Here is a 14,673-nt window from a genome sequence, read left to right as displayed (position 1 = left end):
TGATGCAGACAAGAGTTCAAGAAAAATTAGCTAATGTGGAAATTTAGCCTGTTTGTGCCTCTGTCACTGGCACCCAGAGTGGATGGTAGGGATCTCCAGGTGCAGGGCTGGAGAGCTGCCCCAGTTGGCTTGAATTTGACAAATTCCCTGAGTAGAAGCACAGCGAGACATCACCTAAAGTGTCTGTGTGGACAGGGGAAGCAGACTATGGGAGCTATTATAAAAGGCGTACCAAAAAAACCCCAAGGCAAAATCAATTTTTTTTTCCTTCAAAGTCTAAACAAGGCTCAGCCAGCTACCCCGAAGGAGGAAGAACCATTAATGATTACCCTTCCAGAGCTCTGGCACCAATGTAATATGCTGACAACAATCCTATGCTTGGTGACATGTGAGCCGTGATATATTGTCAAAAATATGTGCCCCTACATGTGATGAAACAGAATATGTTATCTCAGCCACTAAGTACATCCATTTAATGTAATTAACTTTAAAGAAGACAGAAATGCAGGATGAAATCAGAGATATGCAGGGGGTGGTCACTAACTAGGAAAAGAAGTACCCTTCTAATAATATACCAAGGATTTTGACACCTTTCTAATAATATACCAAGGACTTTGACACCAGCTACCAATCAGTAATTCAAATAAATATAAAACACATAAACAGAAGAAGTAATTTTCTTTAATCTATTTTCAAATGCCCTACAGTAAACAAAAATATTATTAATATAAATTCAATGGTTCAAATCAGCAATGTCTTTGAGAGAGTAACTTATCAACCTACAAAAAAGCTAAACTTTAAATACAGTTCATCAACACTTACTCTTCCGACAGAAACAAGTAGGTTCTGAAAGAGAAGTCACTCAGGTTGTAAATAAAACTGTACAATTCTTGTCAAAAGTGTCTGGCCCCTGAGAGTTCACTTTTGGCCTTGAATGTCATGATGACAATTCTGAGATCATATTGTAAAGCAGTGTAATTGTAATTTGCAGTGGAATAGCATTTATCTGCAGTATTTTAGGAGATTTTCAAAGAGTGATTTGCAGGTAGCAATTAAAACAGATGAATAACTCTATGTACATATGTAGTTATTGCCAGTCATACAGTACTTAATAGAGAGCAATTACAGATAGCAATGTAGGAATGTTCAGAGTGAGGACCATAGTGACAGGAATAGTTAGGCAAAGGTTTTGTTCTGCTCTCAACATAAATCAGATTTGTATGGATATAAGTATATGTAAGTGTTTTTATCCCTTTCACCCTGTCTGCAGTAGTGACCTGTGCAGGAATGGTGTTTTGTGTATCTTTGTAATCAATGTTTTCCCTTCAAGGGCAGACCAGGTCCCCCGGGCGTCCCTGGGATGCCAGGACCGATAGGATGGCCTGGACCTGTGGGACCAAAGGTAAGACTGAAATTCACATAGAACAAACTGTTCCACTTCACAGTCTGAACACAAGAGTTGTCTGGGAAATCTCTAAATGCCTACTTGCAGAAGGCTGGGAAGCTGTAGCAGTGCTGGGACACTCTGTGCTTGTCCCCTTTCTTACACTGCTCTGCAAAGTCTAGGGTTGGGTTACTCCACCTTCAGTCCAGACCCTGTAGCACTTCTTATGTGGTTTAAGCATGTCAAAGGGAAATTGAAAATTAATATAGAGAAGACTTGCTGATGTCTCGCTGGTCCTCACAAACACATGAACCATTGTTTCTAAACTGATTGCCACCATTATGACTGTTCCTTATGAGGATCCCTTCGCCTGAATATGTACTGTGAGCTCATGTGATCAGAGGGAAAATACCGGGCCAATATCAAGGGAAAGAGATGACAAACCATGAGAATGGCTGATCATGTCTTTGAAGTTCATTCCCATACAAACAAACATTAATTCCAGTCATTTTTATTAACCAACAGCAGAAGAAATGTGAGTACATACTTTGCTGCTGCAAAGTAGCTGCTTCACCTGTATTTGTTATAAAAAAAGCTTCAGGATAGTCCTTTACTAAGTACTGGCTTATGCAAAGGGTGTAACAGCTCTTCATAGGAGCTGTGGTTCATGGAGCTTCTACTGGGACTTTTGAGACTACTTGCTTTTCTTTCTTGCATGAGGCTGAAGGACTGCACAAAACACCTAGTTTGAAACTGCTTTTTCTGGTAAATCTTTGACTCTTCATTTGCTCCTCTATGAAGGTTGATGCCCCCACCTCAGAGGTTGTGATGCATTAGCTCTTAATACTGCAAGAATACCAGGAGGTGACTTGTGAATTCAAGCCACACATGGGATGCAGACTTTCAAGATCTTCACAGTCATGTTAGATGTATTATTGTATGTGGGAATGTAGGCAAGCAGCAAAAGAGTATGTACTTAAATCAATGTTCACTTAGAACTGTGAGATGGGAAATGGCTCCCCCCCCCCAACACATTGTATGCTATGATTTCCCACAGCAGGAGCAGTTCAGAGGAAAGGTACAATCAACCCCTTCCTTCATAGTCTCAGTGAAGGAAGAGAGCAAAGCAGACAGAAAACTCATACACTCAGTTTTCTCCTTGTATAGGTGTTCGTTTCATTTATGTGGTCTTTCTAATTTAGATGAATCTCCTTTGTCTCATTAGTCTAGATTAGTCTATTACTATGCTTTTTCATTCCACTCTTAAAAGCATCCCTCATATTCAGCAGTAATACTTCCTATACTTCAACTGCAAGTCCTACTTGTTGTTTGATTATGATTCTTCTGCTTTTATTGTCTCTTCTGATACTGGTCTCCTCTGTTCTTTAGGTAGGTTCACAGTTTCATTTCTTCTGGTCTTTATAAATTTCATTTTCCTGCCTGTCAGTGAAGGCTCCAGTTGGATACAGTGCTGATCTCTGTGGTCACTGCAGTTGGTTGTGTCTCTCTTTCCTTTTTCCCCATCTCTGATCTTCACCAATTTCCAACACTCTTTTTCACCACAGAGATTTGCTGCATCCCCGTCTTGCTGTAAATCTCAGTAAGCTGCTGTTTCAGGTTTTTAAATTCATGTCTACCTCTGTGGATATATACCATTTCTTCAGCTGGGTCTTCTTGTCTTCTCTCACTTTGACCTAGCCTTACTTCAGTCCTGTTTCTCGTGTTTCATTCCCTCAAGTCTTGTATGAACTTCTGCAGGGGCAGTAGCCAGCAGGAAAATCCTCTCCATTTGTCAGACAGTGAAAACCAAGGAGAGTAAAAGCAAAATGTATTCTACTGGTAGCACTGCTGCATGTCTGGGGGTCTACTCTGTATTTCACACTCTATATAATTAGCTGATGGCAGCCAGAGAAGTGGTTGTAAAACTTTATCATGGTTTACTGGCTCCAAATGACTGTTCAGCACATGATGCATCAGAACCACAATAAAAGCAGTCACTGTGTCTTGCTTGCATATCCTTTAATAACACCTGGGAAAGCTGAAACAAAAGTTCCCCACACAAGAAAATGCAAACAGAAGAGAAAGATAACCTGTGAGGGCTCAGGCAGAATACAATTGCAATATAGACTCCTGTCCACAACACTACACCAAGGTCAGGCTTGACTATTTGGTGTTAAACCTGAACCACTGAACTGTCAGACATTCAAGTACAACCTCATCAGAGAGCCACATTCAATAACTCTCTTTATTGACCCCTTTAGGGTGAAAAGGGAGAGTTGGGTGTGATGGGATTGCCAGGTACAAGAGGACCAATGGGCTCCAAGGTTTGTTAATCAAACACTGCATTTTCAGACATTGGTTTCTAACGCTCTGCTGACAACTGCTTCCCTCACAAATTTTCCGGAAAGCATTTGTAAAGATATATGCTTCTAATAGAGATTAAAAAAATGTTCTACATCAAGTAAGTTGTGTTGTCTGTTTGGGCTTGGCTGTGTTTTTTGGCTTTTCATAAAAATGCTTCAGTATAAATTTTTGTAATTTATTTTAGAAACAAGCTCAGATGTAACTGCATCCCACAAGAGAAATTGAGTTCTTAAGCTTATCTGCAGCATTAAATCATGTCTGCAGTGTTTTCCACATGCCTCATAAGACTGTGGACATCATTTTGGTCCCCTACTGGAACTAGGCATATACACTAACAGTTGAAATAAATTATGTAATCAGGGTTTTTTCAAATAAAGGATTGGAAAGAAGAACTGGACACCTTTGTTTATTCTATGTTTCTTTAAGATAAACTCAGTTTTATATTAATGATCACACTAGATTACAGTAATTTCACGATTATAAGCCGTACCATTTTGACTAAAATTTTGGTCCGAACCCAAAGCGTGGCTTATAATCAGGTGTGGCTTATATATGGACAAAGAACAAAAAGTTGCTGGTTTAGTTTGGAGGACAGGTGTCTGCTGAGAAAGGCAGGAACTTCTCTTTGAAATGGAGAATGTAAACCCCCTCCCTCCAAATTATTATAATTTTAAAATCAAAGGGCTTTCAGACAAAGATATGGGAATTAGGAATAACAGTTCTTTACTAGGGAAATTAAAATAGAAATACAGTACTACAAAGAAACAAACTCCAAACCCTGACAAAGTCAGAGTACAACCTGACACCCCGTCAGGCAGGGTGTTGGTTGCAGTCCCATTAAATGGTGGTTGCATCCTCCTGCAGTGACAGATGTGATTCAGTTGAAGCAGTGCTCCTGTACAAGGTGCAGTTTCCCTCTGGAGGTCCAGTGGTGATGTGGAGAAATCTGGTTTTCCTCTGGAGTCCAGTAGAGAAAGGGGCTCTCTTAGTGTCCCAAAACCTCTGTTTTTATCTTGGTAAGAAATGTTGGGCTCTTCCCCCTGGCAGGAGCAACTTCCAATGGGATGAAGTAATTTTATCAGTCACACAGTGGGACTCAATGGGCCATTAGCAGAAAATGACTCGCTGGAGGAAGGATGAGTTGTGAAAAGATAAAGAACAATGCCCTGCCTGGTTTCAATAGATGACCCATTAGCAGAACATCTCCCACAGAGATAATGATCACTGCCCCCACCCTCAACAGATGGTGATAGAATCGATAGCTTTTATCACACTCTGTATTGTAACCCAAGACAGTTGGCGACACCCGGACGTGCGGCTTATAATCAGGTGCGGCTTATAATTGTGAAATTACTGTGCTTAAGTATAACTTAAGTATGTTTCCTTGGGGAAAAAACAACAACCAAACAAAACTGAAGAGGAAGATTATTGCTAAAATTATTTTAGATTAACAGTTGTGGCATCTAATGCTTTATTTACTATCAGCTACGTTTTATTTCACTTGCTTCAATTTCAAAGCATAATCAAAGCTGCTGGCTTTACCTGGCTTTTTCATAATGGCTTTTGGGCTGAGTTGTCTTGCCTTTAATTCATATTTCAAAGTTCTGTTTCAGTTCAGTTTGAGGAGCTATAAATATTCATTTGCCTTTACATGTTGATGCAATTAATTGTTTGTGCTTCGTTCTTTTTCTTCACTTCAAAGTTTGAAAGTCCGGCTTCTTGGGTGATCTTGAAAGCGAGAAGCATTAAAATATCTATCATTCCCTTTAGGGTTTTCCTGGAACTAGAGGAGAAAAGGTCAGTGTGATATCAGAACAATGTGTAATTTAACATTTGGAAACGTGTTAAAAAAAGAAAAGTAACTGTAGAAACAAGGTTGAATTTTGATGGAGCCTAGAAGTCCCCCAGAGAAAAGAAAACACAAATGAAAATGAATTGAGAAAGAACACAGTCTTGTGGCTTGGGCTGGGGTGCTGAAGAAGTGAGTTTTATACCCAGTATCTTCATGACCAAGTTGCTACAGGGAAACTCACTACAGGTTCCCATCTGAAGCATGGGTAAAATAATCCTTAATTGTTGGTCTGGTTCAGTTAGGTGACACAGGCTTTGGCGCTGAGACACTTTGTACTATAAAATCTCACAGTGGGACCTGAACTGGGGAAAGAGGAAAAGAAATCAAATTTGAAAGTATCATGTCAAGGAAAGCAAGTATTTAATGCAATTGTCTGGGGAAAATGAGTCCCTACACTCCTTAGCATCAATTCTGTTATGATATCAGTAATGAAGCATCTCACTCACTCTGAAAATATTACTGTATTGTGTTGACTTCAATAACTCATTGTATAGGAAAAATATTTTTCCTTCTTCATGAATGATAGTAATTAGGCTATTGTTCCCTGTTATCTCTCTTCAGGGATCCAGAGGTGACAGAGGCGACAAAGGAGTCAAAGGAGATCCGGTAATTTTATTTTCCAGATGTCTGCAAATGTGCATTTGAGGATCAATGTGCTTCTGTCAGAGGAAATCAAGAGATGCATGGAGGAAAGGATCCTGAAAGCATCTTGTAGGGAGGGCAGGAGTGGTGGGGGAAAGCAGTGGTCCCATCTACTGTGCAGGTGGAGGGGCAGCTCCATGTCCGTGTGCCCCCAGCCCAGTGCGCAGGGGGACTGATCAGTCACGGGAGGATTTCCCTGGAGAGCACCCCTGCTCCTCCTGGGCGGTGCAACCCAGAACCATGGCAGCTTCCCAAAATGCTTTCAGATGATGATATGATAATACCAGGGGGAGAAGAGGGGGAGAGATTCGTGGCCTGGGGGTTCTTTTCATAAAAAAGGGAAAGTAAACTGCTTTTGGTGCAAATGGAGAAATGCCATTCCCAAAGGCAAGCTTTGGGATTTGTCCAGATAGCAGAGCTGCCTGCAAGAAAGAGAACAATAAGGATGATTTTTGCAGAGAAACAGAAACTGGTAGCAGAGGATCAGACAGAGGAGTAATGGCACCATGCAAGGAACTTCATAGCAAAATTTTCCTTATAAATCTCCACCTACTGCAGGGGTTTTTAACCAATAGCCACACATGGCACTTGTGTTTTCCCTTCCAAGGAAGGTGCAGCTTTGTCAAAGATCACTACACATTTTCTGATTACTTTTTTCCTTTGACTTTGTAGGGAGAAATAGGCTTCCCTGGAATGCTGGGACAAAAAGTAAGTGGGTATGACATGCTGGGGATTGTGTTAAATGCTGAGATAGGGTCAATTCAGGGGCTTCCTAGACAATGCAAGACATTGAAGGTCTTGCTTGACTCTGTGGCCAGCATTGCCTGGACTTGATCAAATGCTTTAGGCTTTTAGCTGAAAACTCAGATTTAGCTCTTCGATGTTGTTTCTCTTTTTTCCTCAGATTGTTTGTTTAGTCATAATCTTCCTCCTGTTTAACTGTGCTAATTGCTAGGGTTTTATTCACTTGAAACTAATAAATATTTCCTTCTTTATAATCTGAAACAAAATGGCACTACTGTATATAGCAGTGATAACCCAGGCCAATTTTTATGTCATCTGTCTCATTATTCTGTACTTGAAAAACAATCAAAATTCAGGTGCTGGCTTACGGAAAACCTAAAGGTGGATAATTTCGTGACATAATCAAATCAAGTCTCTGAAATGAGAAAAGGAATTAATAGTTGCTTCTAGAGAGATTAGAGGATGAGTGAATAATTCACCTTCCTTTCCCTAAATATTTTCATCAAATGTGCATCTTAACAGCAAAGCAAGATATTGCAAAGGAGTCAGAGAGCTTTCCCAGCCTTGACCTCTCCAAATCTCTAAGTGTGTTTCTGATCTCATTTGGCCTCTTCCTTAGGGAAGGACTTTTCAGGGACATGTGCATAAATTGAATGAGCTTTTTTTACTTTGTGTTTTTTTAAAATATTTTATTACAATTTTGGATTTCTACGAAAGCAATGGTGCCAGCATTATCTAGAGGAATCACGTGAATGAAAGCAATGTGCATCTGCTGTCTTGTATGAAGGCAGGTATAGCCATGTACTCACCTCCTGCTTCCTTCCCTCTGCAACCACCAAGGGAGAGATGGGCCCCAAGGGACAGTCTGGAGTACCAGGACACAGAGGACCCATAGGAAGACCTGGAAAACGAGGCAAACAAGTAGGACCACGGTGTTTCCTCTTGCTGTGACTCATGGCATCTGTGTGATTGTGTGGACTAAGCTCTTGTACCATGCACTGTGTCACACAGGGAGTGGACAGGAGCCCTGTCACAGGCATGCACAGGCTACACAGGAGTTAAACTCAGCTTTAGGGCTGGGGTCTCGTCTGCAGCATTTAGCTCCCTGGCCATGCAGCATAGGAAAAGTTGTTTTTATCCTGGATTGGTAATGACCTCATTTGATGCAATTGGAGCAGGTCTTGAAGGCTTCCTTTGAATCCTAAGCAACACAGAGCTACGGTCCCAGCTCTCTGACAGCTAGAGAGCTCAAGCAGAGCTACATTTTCAGAGTTTCAGGTGAATTGTTAAAACTTGGAATTGTGTGTAAATTGGATACTGACTCCACCACTACAGCATTTCAGGGGTAGGGGCTTAGCTAGAGGTAGGTCATTTGCAATCTTGTTATATCCAGCACAGCAAGGAGAGGCACATCCCTGCTCCACTCTTGTTCTGATGACAGCAGGTAATATCTGAGGTGATAAAATAGCTAGCGTGGGGTAAAAAGAAGAGTTGAATGTTAGGGAGGAAATAATAAGTCCCCAGGTAAGGAAGGTATGTGCAATATAAATCTGCTAGATGACCCACAAGAAATATTTTTCTGTCCTACATTTGTCAGGTTTGAAAAACTGGTGAGTGTTCTTTGCTGGTTTTGAGCTGTTTGATTTTTTTTTTTTTTGTAAACTCAATTCAATTGTCCTGCCTATGTTCTATGGAGTATCTTTCTACAACACATGGCAAGAGAAGATGCAGTGCCTGCAGATCAACTTGATCACCATCCTTATTTGACCTTAGACATTTAGTCACCTTACACAGTGGCTTAATAAAAACGTGGTGACATAAGCATGGCATAATTTAAAGCAACAATCAGTGTGACTAAAAGAACTGTCGTCTGGCCCTAGAGTTGTGTTTCCAGTCCCAAGGCTCAGAACACAAACCCCTTTCTGGTGCCCTGAAGACAATCTTAGCATTAATTCAGCATGAAAGAAGAGGTTTCCTTCTCTGTAACTTGTGAACTTGCTATTTCCTTTCTTCTTTTCTAATCCTTTGAGAAAATTGGGAGTGGCATTTGAAGGCTCTGTGGGTCTGTCTGCCACCTTGAAGTGCTGTAGTTATCTGGCTGTTTGTTCAGCTGAGAGGGTAATTTCCACCAGCATGGGGCCATTTCCTGTGTCTTGATCCAGCTGACATGCCTAGATAAAAGCAGCTAAATTAAGCAGGTGTCACTTCCACTTCCATTTCAAGATATGTCTTGATTAGCTTACTGACATCTTCAGCTCTCCCTGCCTCTGGGACAGGCTCCTCCTGAAAGGTGGCCAGGAGCTGGGAGTCACAAGTCACAGCCTTAGGCTGCTGACTGAGATATAACACCCAAAGCTTTGTAACTTGGGAACTGACCCCAAGCAAACCCAAGTCTAAAATTTCAGTCTTGAGAAGTAGGAATGACTTGGGGCTTTAGGTAATGCTACTTTGAAAGAAAGGACACGAATACAAATATTGTCGATGGTAAAAGCTTCTCCAAATGCCGTGGGCACATGTGAAAGGTAAACAAGGCAAAAACACTGAACATCAACCCTTATCATTATTATTATTTAATCCATCAGTGCTAAGCAGGAGAGCATTAAGCAATCATCTCTCCAAAGCAGGGGACACAGAAAACAGCTTGTTTCCAGCCAGTAGACATCTGACTGGCACCACCTTACCTCTGTCAAATTGCTGTTGTGGTGGGGGAAAGAGATTTCCCACAATCTTCTTTGGGGCTCCAAAACCCTGGTCTGCTAGTTCTGTGTTGCATAATGTAAGAAGTAATTAGAGATCAGCATCACTGACATTCACATAAATCTTGAAATATTTTTATGGCTCAGAGCTTACCTAATAGGATTAAACAAAGCAAATATTCAATTAGTTCTTTATAGGCCATGGCAAAATCAGCCTTCCTCTGCTGCAATGGTGCAAATGACATTCAAACATATCCATGGGATGTAACATACTATATAACAACAATTTTTTCAGCATATATTACTATATATTCTTTGCTACTCTTAAATTAGACATGCAACCATTCATTGTATGATTCTGAATGCACATTAACCTGAAATTACACCATCTTCAAGGAAATAACCTCCTTTGTCATTAAAAGAAGGCTAACATCATATACATAATTTTTATTATGCTAAATAACATTTGTTGTTACATAAAAATCAAGTCAGATATTTAAACTTTAAGCTATGTAATACACTTCTGAAATATAAAGCTGAGAAATCCAAGCCTTGGAGAGTATATGAGCAGGAAGGTAAATATAGTTATTTTTAATAAGTCATCATATTAAATTCAGGAGCAAAAAATGAGAAGGTGCCAAAGTGTTCTAGGTTGAAACTTCCAAGTGCCTAAGGGTATGGTTGCACAAACAAACTCCCATGAGGCAAACTAGGGCTGGTTTTAGAGAATATTAGCTATTGTGTGTTAACTGTGTGTAAGCCCCTCTCCCACAGGTAATTTTGCAGCGTTTACTATTTGTTTGGCTGTCAGAGGGACACCATTTCCCAGCAGGGTGTTGCTAAACATTAACCTGCACTTGCAAGGCTGAGCCCTTGCCTGGTTTGTTATAATTTGTTATTGTAATATACCCACTGTAATCTTAGCTATACCCATGGTGGAAGTCAAGGAGACACAGGAATCCAGGCACCTCACACTATTCTGAAAATAGTGTGAGTGTCAAAGTCATTGGTGAGCTCCTGAAAGGCTGCACCCTAAGATGGGAAATGGCACTGTGGAAGCCCCTGACAATTCTTTGGTGCTTTTCCCCTTTCTTTCTCAGCAGCACTCATTCCTAGAGAGTTACAGGGGTTAAAAAGGCATCCTTAAAGAAAGGCTATCAAATGATTGAAGTCAGAGCAGGGTGATTCCTGTCTCCTGACAGGGTAGATGCCTGTGGCCATTCCCATTCGGGATCAGAAGTCCTGCCTGGGCATGCCTTTCTGTCTCCATATAGGAGAGAAGAACCCTTGCTCCCTGGGGTGGTGTCCATGAAGCTCATGCTTCTTCTGGCAAATGGCTTTCTTGAATGGGAAGCCAGTACTGGCTGGAAGAGGTTGTTTGTTACTGATAGCTTAGCCAAGGAATGGATTCTTCTCTTCTAGGGACTCAAAGGAGACATTGGACCGGCGGGTGTCATGGGCCCCCCTGGCAGGCCTGGTCCTGTTGGCCAGCCTGGCCCCCCTGGACCCTCAGGATTAGGTAAGCCAAAAATAAGGTGACCTCCCCAAAAGTGTCCCTGCTCCCCAACCCCTCCTGGCTCATCAGGCCCCGCTGCACAAAGATCTGCAGGGCTTTGCTTCTCCATCAATGGCAAGCAGTGGATTCTTCCTGCAGGCAAGTCATGCCATCCTCATCCATTATAAGGACTTTATATCTTACTTTAAAGACTTCTTTACAACTTCTGATGTTCCAGATAAAACCAAAACTAAAGCCTATGTGGTCCCTGAGGGGTTTTTTTTATATGGGGACAATGAAAAGCCATCTGGCAGCCTTGGAGGGACTAGGTAATCTCCATCATCAAAGGTCTACTTGTCCAGATATCCTGGCTTACAATGAAAAACTGTGATTTCTAATCAGCCAGGACGTGTTCACCCTTTGGAGCTTTGCAAGAGAAAAACAGATGAGATTCAAGTTACAGCGTCATTAAGGAAAGAAGGGAAGAGAATGAAAAGGGGTAGGAGCTGGGGGGAAAAAAAACAGTGGAGAAAAAGTGCTTGAGATCTACACTCACTGTAACTGTGTGTGCTGTAGGAATCATGAGAAAAACCTTGTAATAACATAATTGTACATCCTCAGAGCTGTACATACACATGAACCCTGGTCAGCTTGGACATGGACATGAAGGACAATACATGACCCGCATTACACAAGGTCCTATTTTGCTTTCCCTTTTCCTTCCTGTGCTTGCATTAGTGCACAGGAGGTCTCTTCTTGTGGTGGTGTGGAAATGGAACATCTGGACACAGCTTCAGAATCTTCATATATCTCATGTTTCCCATTAATAAACCCCTTTATTTGAGTAAATTACAAGGAAGCTTTCAGAAGGCAGAATTGTCACCATGCTGATGGGAAGGCAGCCAGGACATTGAGATTACTTTTTCAAAGCTTTATTCCATCTACAGAAAGTTTATGTGTCAGAGTTATTGATCTTTTTCCTCTAGAATATAAATTCTGATCCTAAAAGACATTTCTGTAATGATGCCACTGCTTGCAGTATGACCATAGTGACTCATAATCTAAATCTGCAGAGCAGTGCATCCTTGCCAAAGTTTGAAAGTCAAAAAGCAGATTTTGTGGTTTTTTAATGTTTAATTAAAACTTTAAAAAGCTCCTGTATTTTTAGTTGGGTTTTTTCTGTATAGAAACCTGTGAAACAGCATTGCTCAAAGATTGTGCAGAGGCACAAGTCCAATGTGTTGTGGACGTATATAGAGACTGACTCTACAAAACTTGGTGCATAAGCATTGTAGAGTGATCTGTGTGTTCATCCTGTCCTGAATTTCTGTGGCTTCAAACTGGCTGACATCTATTCTAAGCAAATGGTCTCTCTCTTCCTCTGTAAAACTGGTAGAAAAATTCAAAAGGCAATCTGAAATTATACAATTGTGGTAAAAAACTGAAGTACTGGAAGCCTCCCTTCAGTTCCCAGTGGATTGGGTGGGAGATGTGACTGTCTTAAAACTTGGGAAAATGCACATATCCACCTGACCTGTACTTTTCCCCCTGAGGCTGTGCTTTGTGTGTTGTGTGGTAACTTCATAACAAGGCAAGCTGGTACTCTGCTTCCTAGGGCAATTTGCAATAGGACCAAAGGGAGAAAGAGGACTTCCAGGGCCTCCAGGGAGATGTCTCTGCAGAACCGCACAGCATATGAGTAACCCATCATATGAGGAATCTGTGTTTGGACACGGCTACCCAAAAGTTCCTGCGGTAAGCAGATTTTCTGGGAGGGGATGTGAGCAGTTCTTGAGTGCTTTGCTCACTGATATTTTTTTATTTAATAGGAAGGTATATGGGTAATATGTGATTGATGTGCTGAAATGCCGCTGTTCCAAAACATCAGTAAGGTAGCTTGGAATGTTTGGAAATGTTTTTCAAGCCTAAGGATACTCTTTCATCTACTACTGTACATATATAATCTGTCATTTTTTATTTCATTAAATCAAAATACATTTCAGATTGGTCAGTAAAGTAAGCATATCTTTCTTGTTTGTTTGGGCCTTTTTTAAGACAGTGATTTCAGAATTGAATATCGGGATCAAGCATTTCAGATATGCAATAGAGCACTCTCCCAAAGCACAGACCCTCAACAAGAGGAGTTCCCACAAACCATGAGAATCAGGGCTCCAGTCTGTAGACATGCAGTTTATATAGCTAATTTCTATCTTGAAAGCATTTTTATGAGCAAATTGGACAAAATACTTTAAAGGACAAGGCATTGGTGAAATGTGACCCAGCAATTTTTCTTTGCTGATTTCTTAGGGCTTTGTAACTACTGTTTATGTACTTCTCCTTCTGCTGGACCCTGCCTTATTATTCTGTGCAGTTTAGCACTTAGTGATGAAGATGCTCCCTTGCTGCTGTGTGGCACCACAGCTCAGCCACTGCAGCCGTGCAAGTGGAAATGGGCTGGTGCCTGGTTGTCTCTGAATATCAGTGAGCAGCACCTAGCTTTGTTAAAGCCACAGCTGTCATACTGTCAGAAAGCTGTCACAGTATGTGGAGGGGACACACTCACAGCACCATCAAACTTGGTTATTGACCTCAGCCTTTTGCACGAGTGTGTTTCAGGTCTTGTCAGCTGTGTCAGCTGCTTGCTCATCCCTGGCTGTGCTGCATTAGAAAAAACCCTCCTGCTGTTTTGAAAACACAGTGGTGAGAGATGAATGTGCTGAAATAAAGGTGCATATCACACCACACTGCATGCAAAAAAAATTGTGTACTTTGCAGCCTGGAGAACCCACAGGAGAAGCTTTAAGGCTCTCTATATAATGTACAGGTCTTATTGCCTTCCTTCTCCATCAGTTTCATATCAGATCTTAAAATACAGTAATGAGAGTGTAAATATCTAAAATAGCATACACCATCACTATGAGCCCCCCAAGTGCCATTTTGTTGCCAGGAATGTGGGATGGCAAAAAGGTAAGGCTTAGCTCTGGAAATGAGGCACTTCCAGAGCAGCAATTCCTGTATTCCTGCCTGTCCCATTTGTTTTACTCCCTTGAGTGTAAATAGCATTTTAACTTAAACTAGAGCTTAAATTGTTAATTCTGTTCAGATCCCCATGTAGCAGCTTTGAAGCCTGTCTTGGGCCACTTGGAAGCTCTTGTCAGAGTTCTACAGCTGCACATGGAGAAGATGCAGAGGTGTTGCTCTGTGCCCTGGCCCTGTGGTTTGCCAAAGCAGCACATCCTCAGTGCCATCACCCATGCACCCAGCAGCTCCTCCAGAGGAGGGCAGAGGCTGGGAAACAAAGGGCTGGTTTTCTGTCGCTGCCTTAGATTCATTCCATTTTTTAAACCTTGTGCAATTTTAAAGGCTCATATCTGTAATGGTTTGAGACAGTACAGTTCAGTTATTGATTCAAGAGAAACTGGAGCTCTTGGGCTGGGCCCTGAGCTCCTGAACACGATTACAGAATCAGTTCTGTGCTGACTTCCTATTTCTTTGC

General features: G+C 41.4%; 1 protein-coding gene across 1 annotated transcript in view; it reads left to right on the top strand.

Moving 5' to 3' along the window:
• The window catches only part of COLQ (collagen like tail subunit of asymmetric acetylcholinesterase), a 41,343-nt gene that overhangs the window by 18,003 nt on the left and 8,667 nt on the right, over positions 1–14,673 (top strand). The window contains exons 6-13 of the mRNA XM_033053933.1: positions 1,331–1,402; positions 3,646–3,708; positions 5,519–5,545; positions 6,162–6,206; positions 6,915–6,950; positions 7,827–7,907; positions 11,105–11,201; positions 12,793–12,932. Coding sequence (XP_032909824.1) covers positions 1,331–1,402; positions 3,646–3,708; positions 5,519–5,545; positions 6,162–6,206; positions 6,915–6,950; positions 7,827–7,907; positions 11,105–11,201; positions 12,793–12,932 — 561 coding nt within the window. The remainder of the gene's footprint in view (positions 1–1,330; positions 1,403–3,645; positions 3,709–5,518; positions 5,546–6,161; positions 6,207–6,914; positions 6,951–7,826; positions 7,908–11,104; positions 11,202–12,792; positions 12,933–14,673) is intronic.

The sequence above is a fragment of the Catharus ustulatus genome, chromosome 1 (genome assembly GCF_009819885.2).
Source record: "Catharus ustulatus isolate bCatUst1 chromosome 1, bCatUst1.pri.v2, whole genome shotgun sequence".
Classification (NCBI taxonomy): Eukaryota; Metazoa; Chordata; class Aves; order Passeriformes; family Turdidae; genus Catharus; species Catharus ustulatus.
Note: the sequence above shows the minus strand (reverse complement) of the source record. Positions and strands in the feature narration are given on the sequence as shown.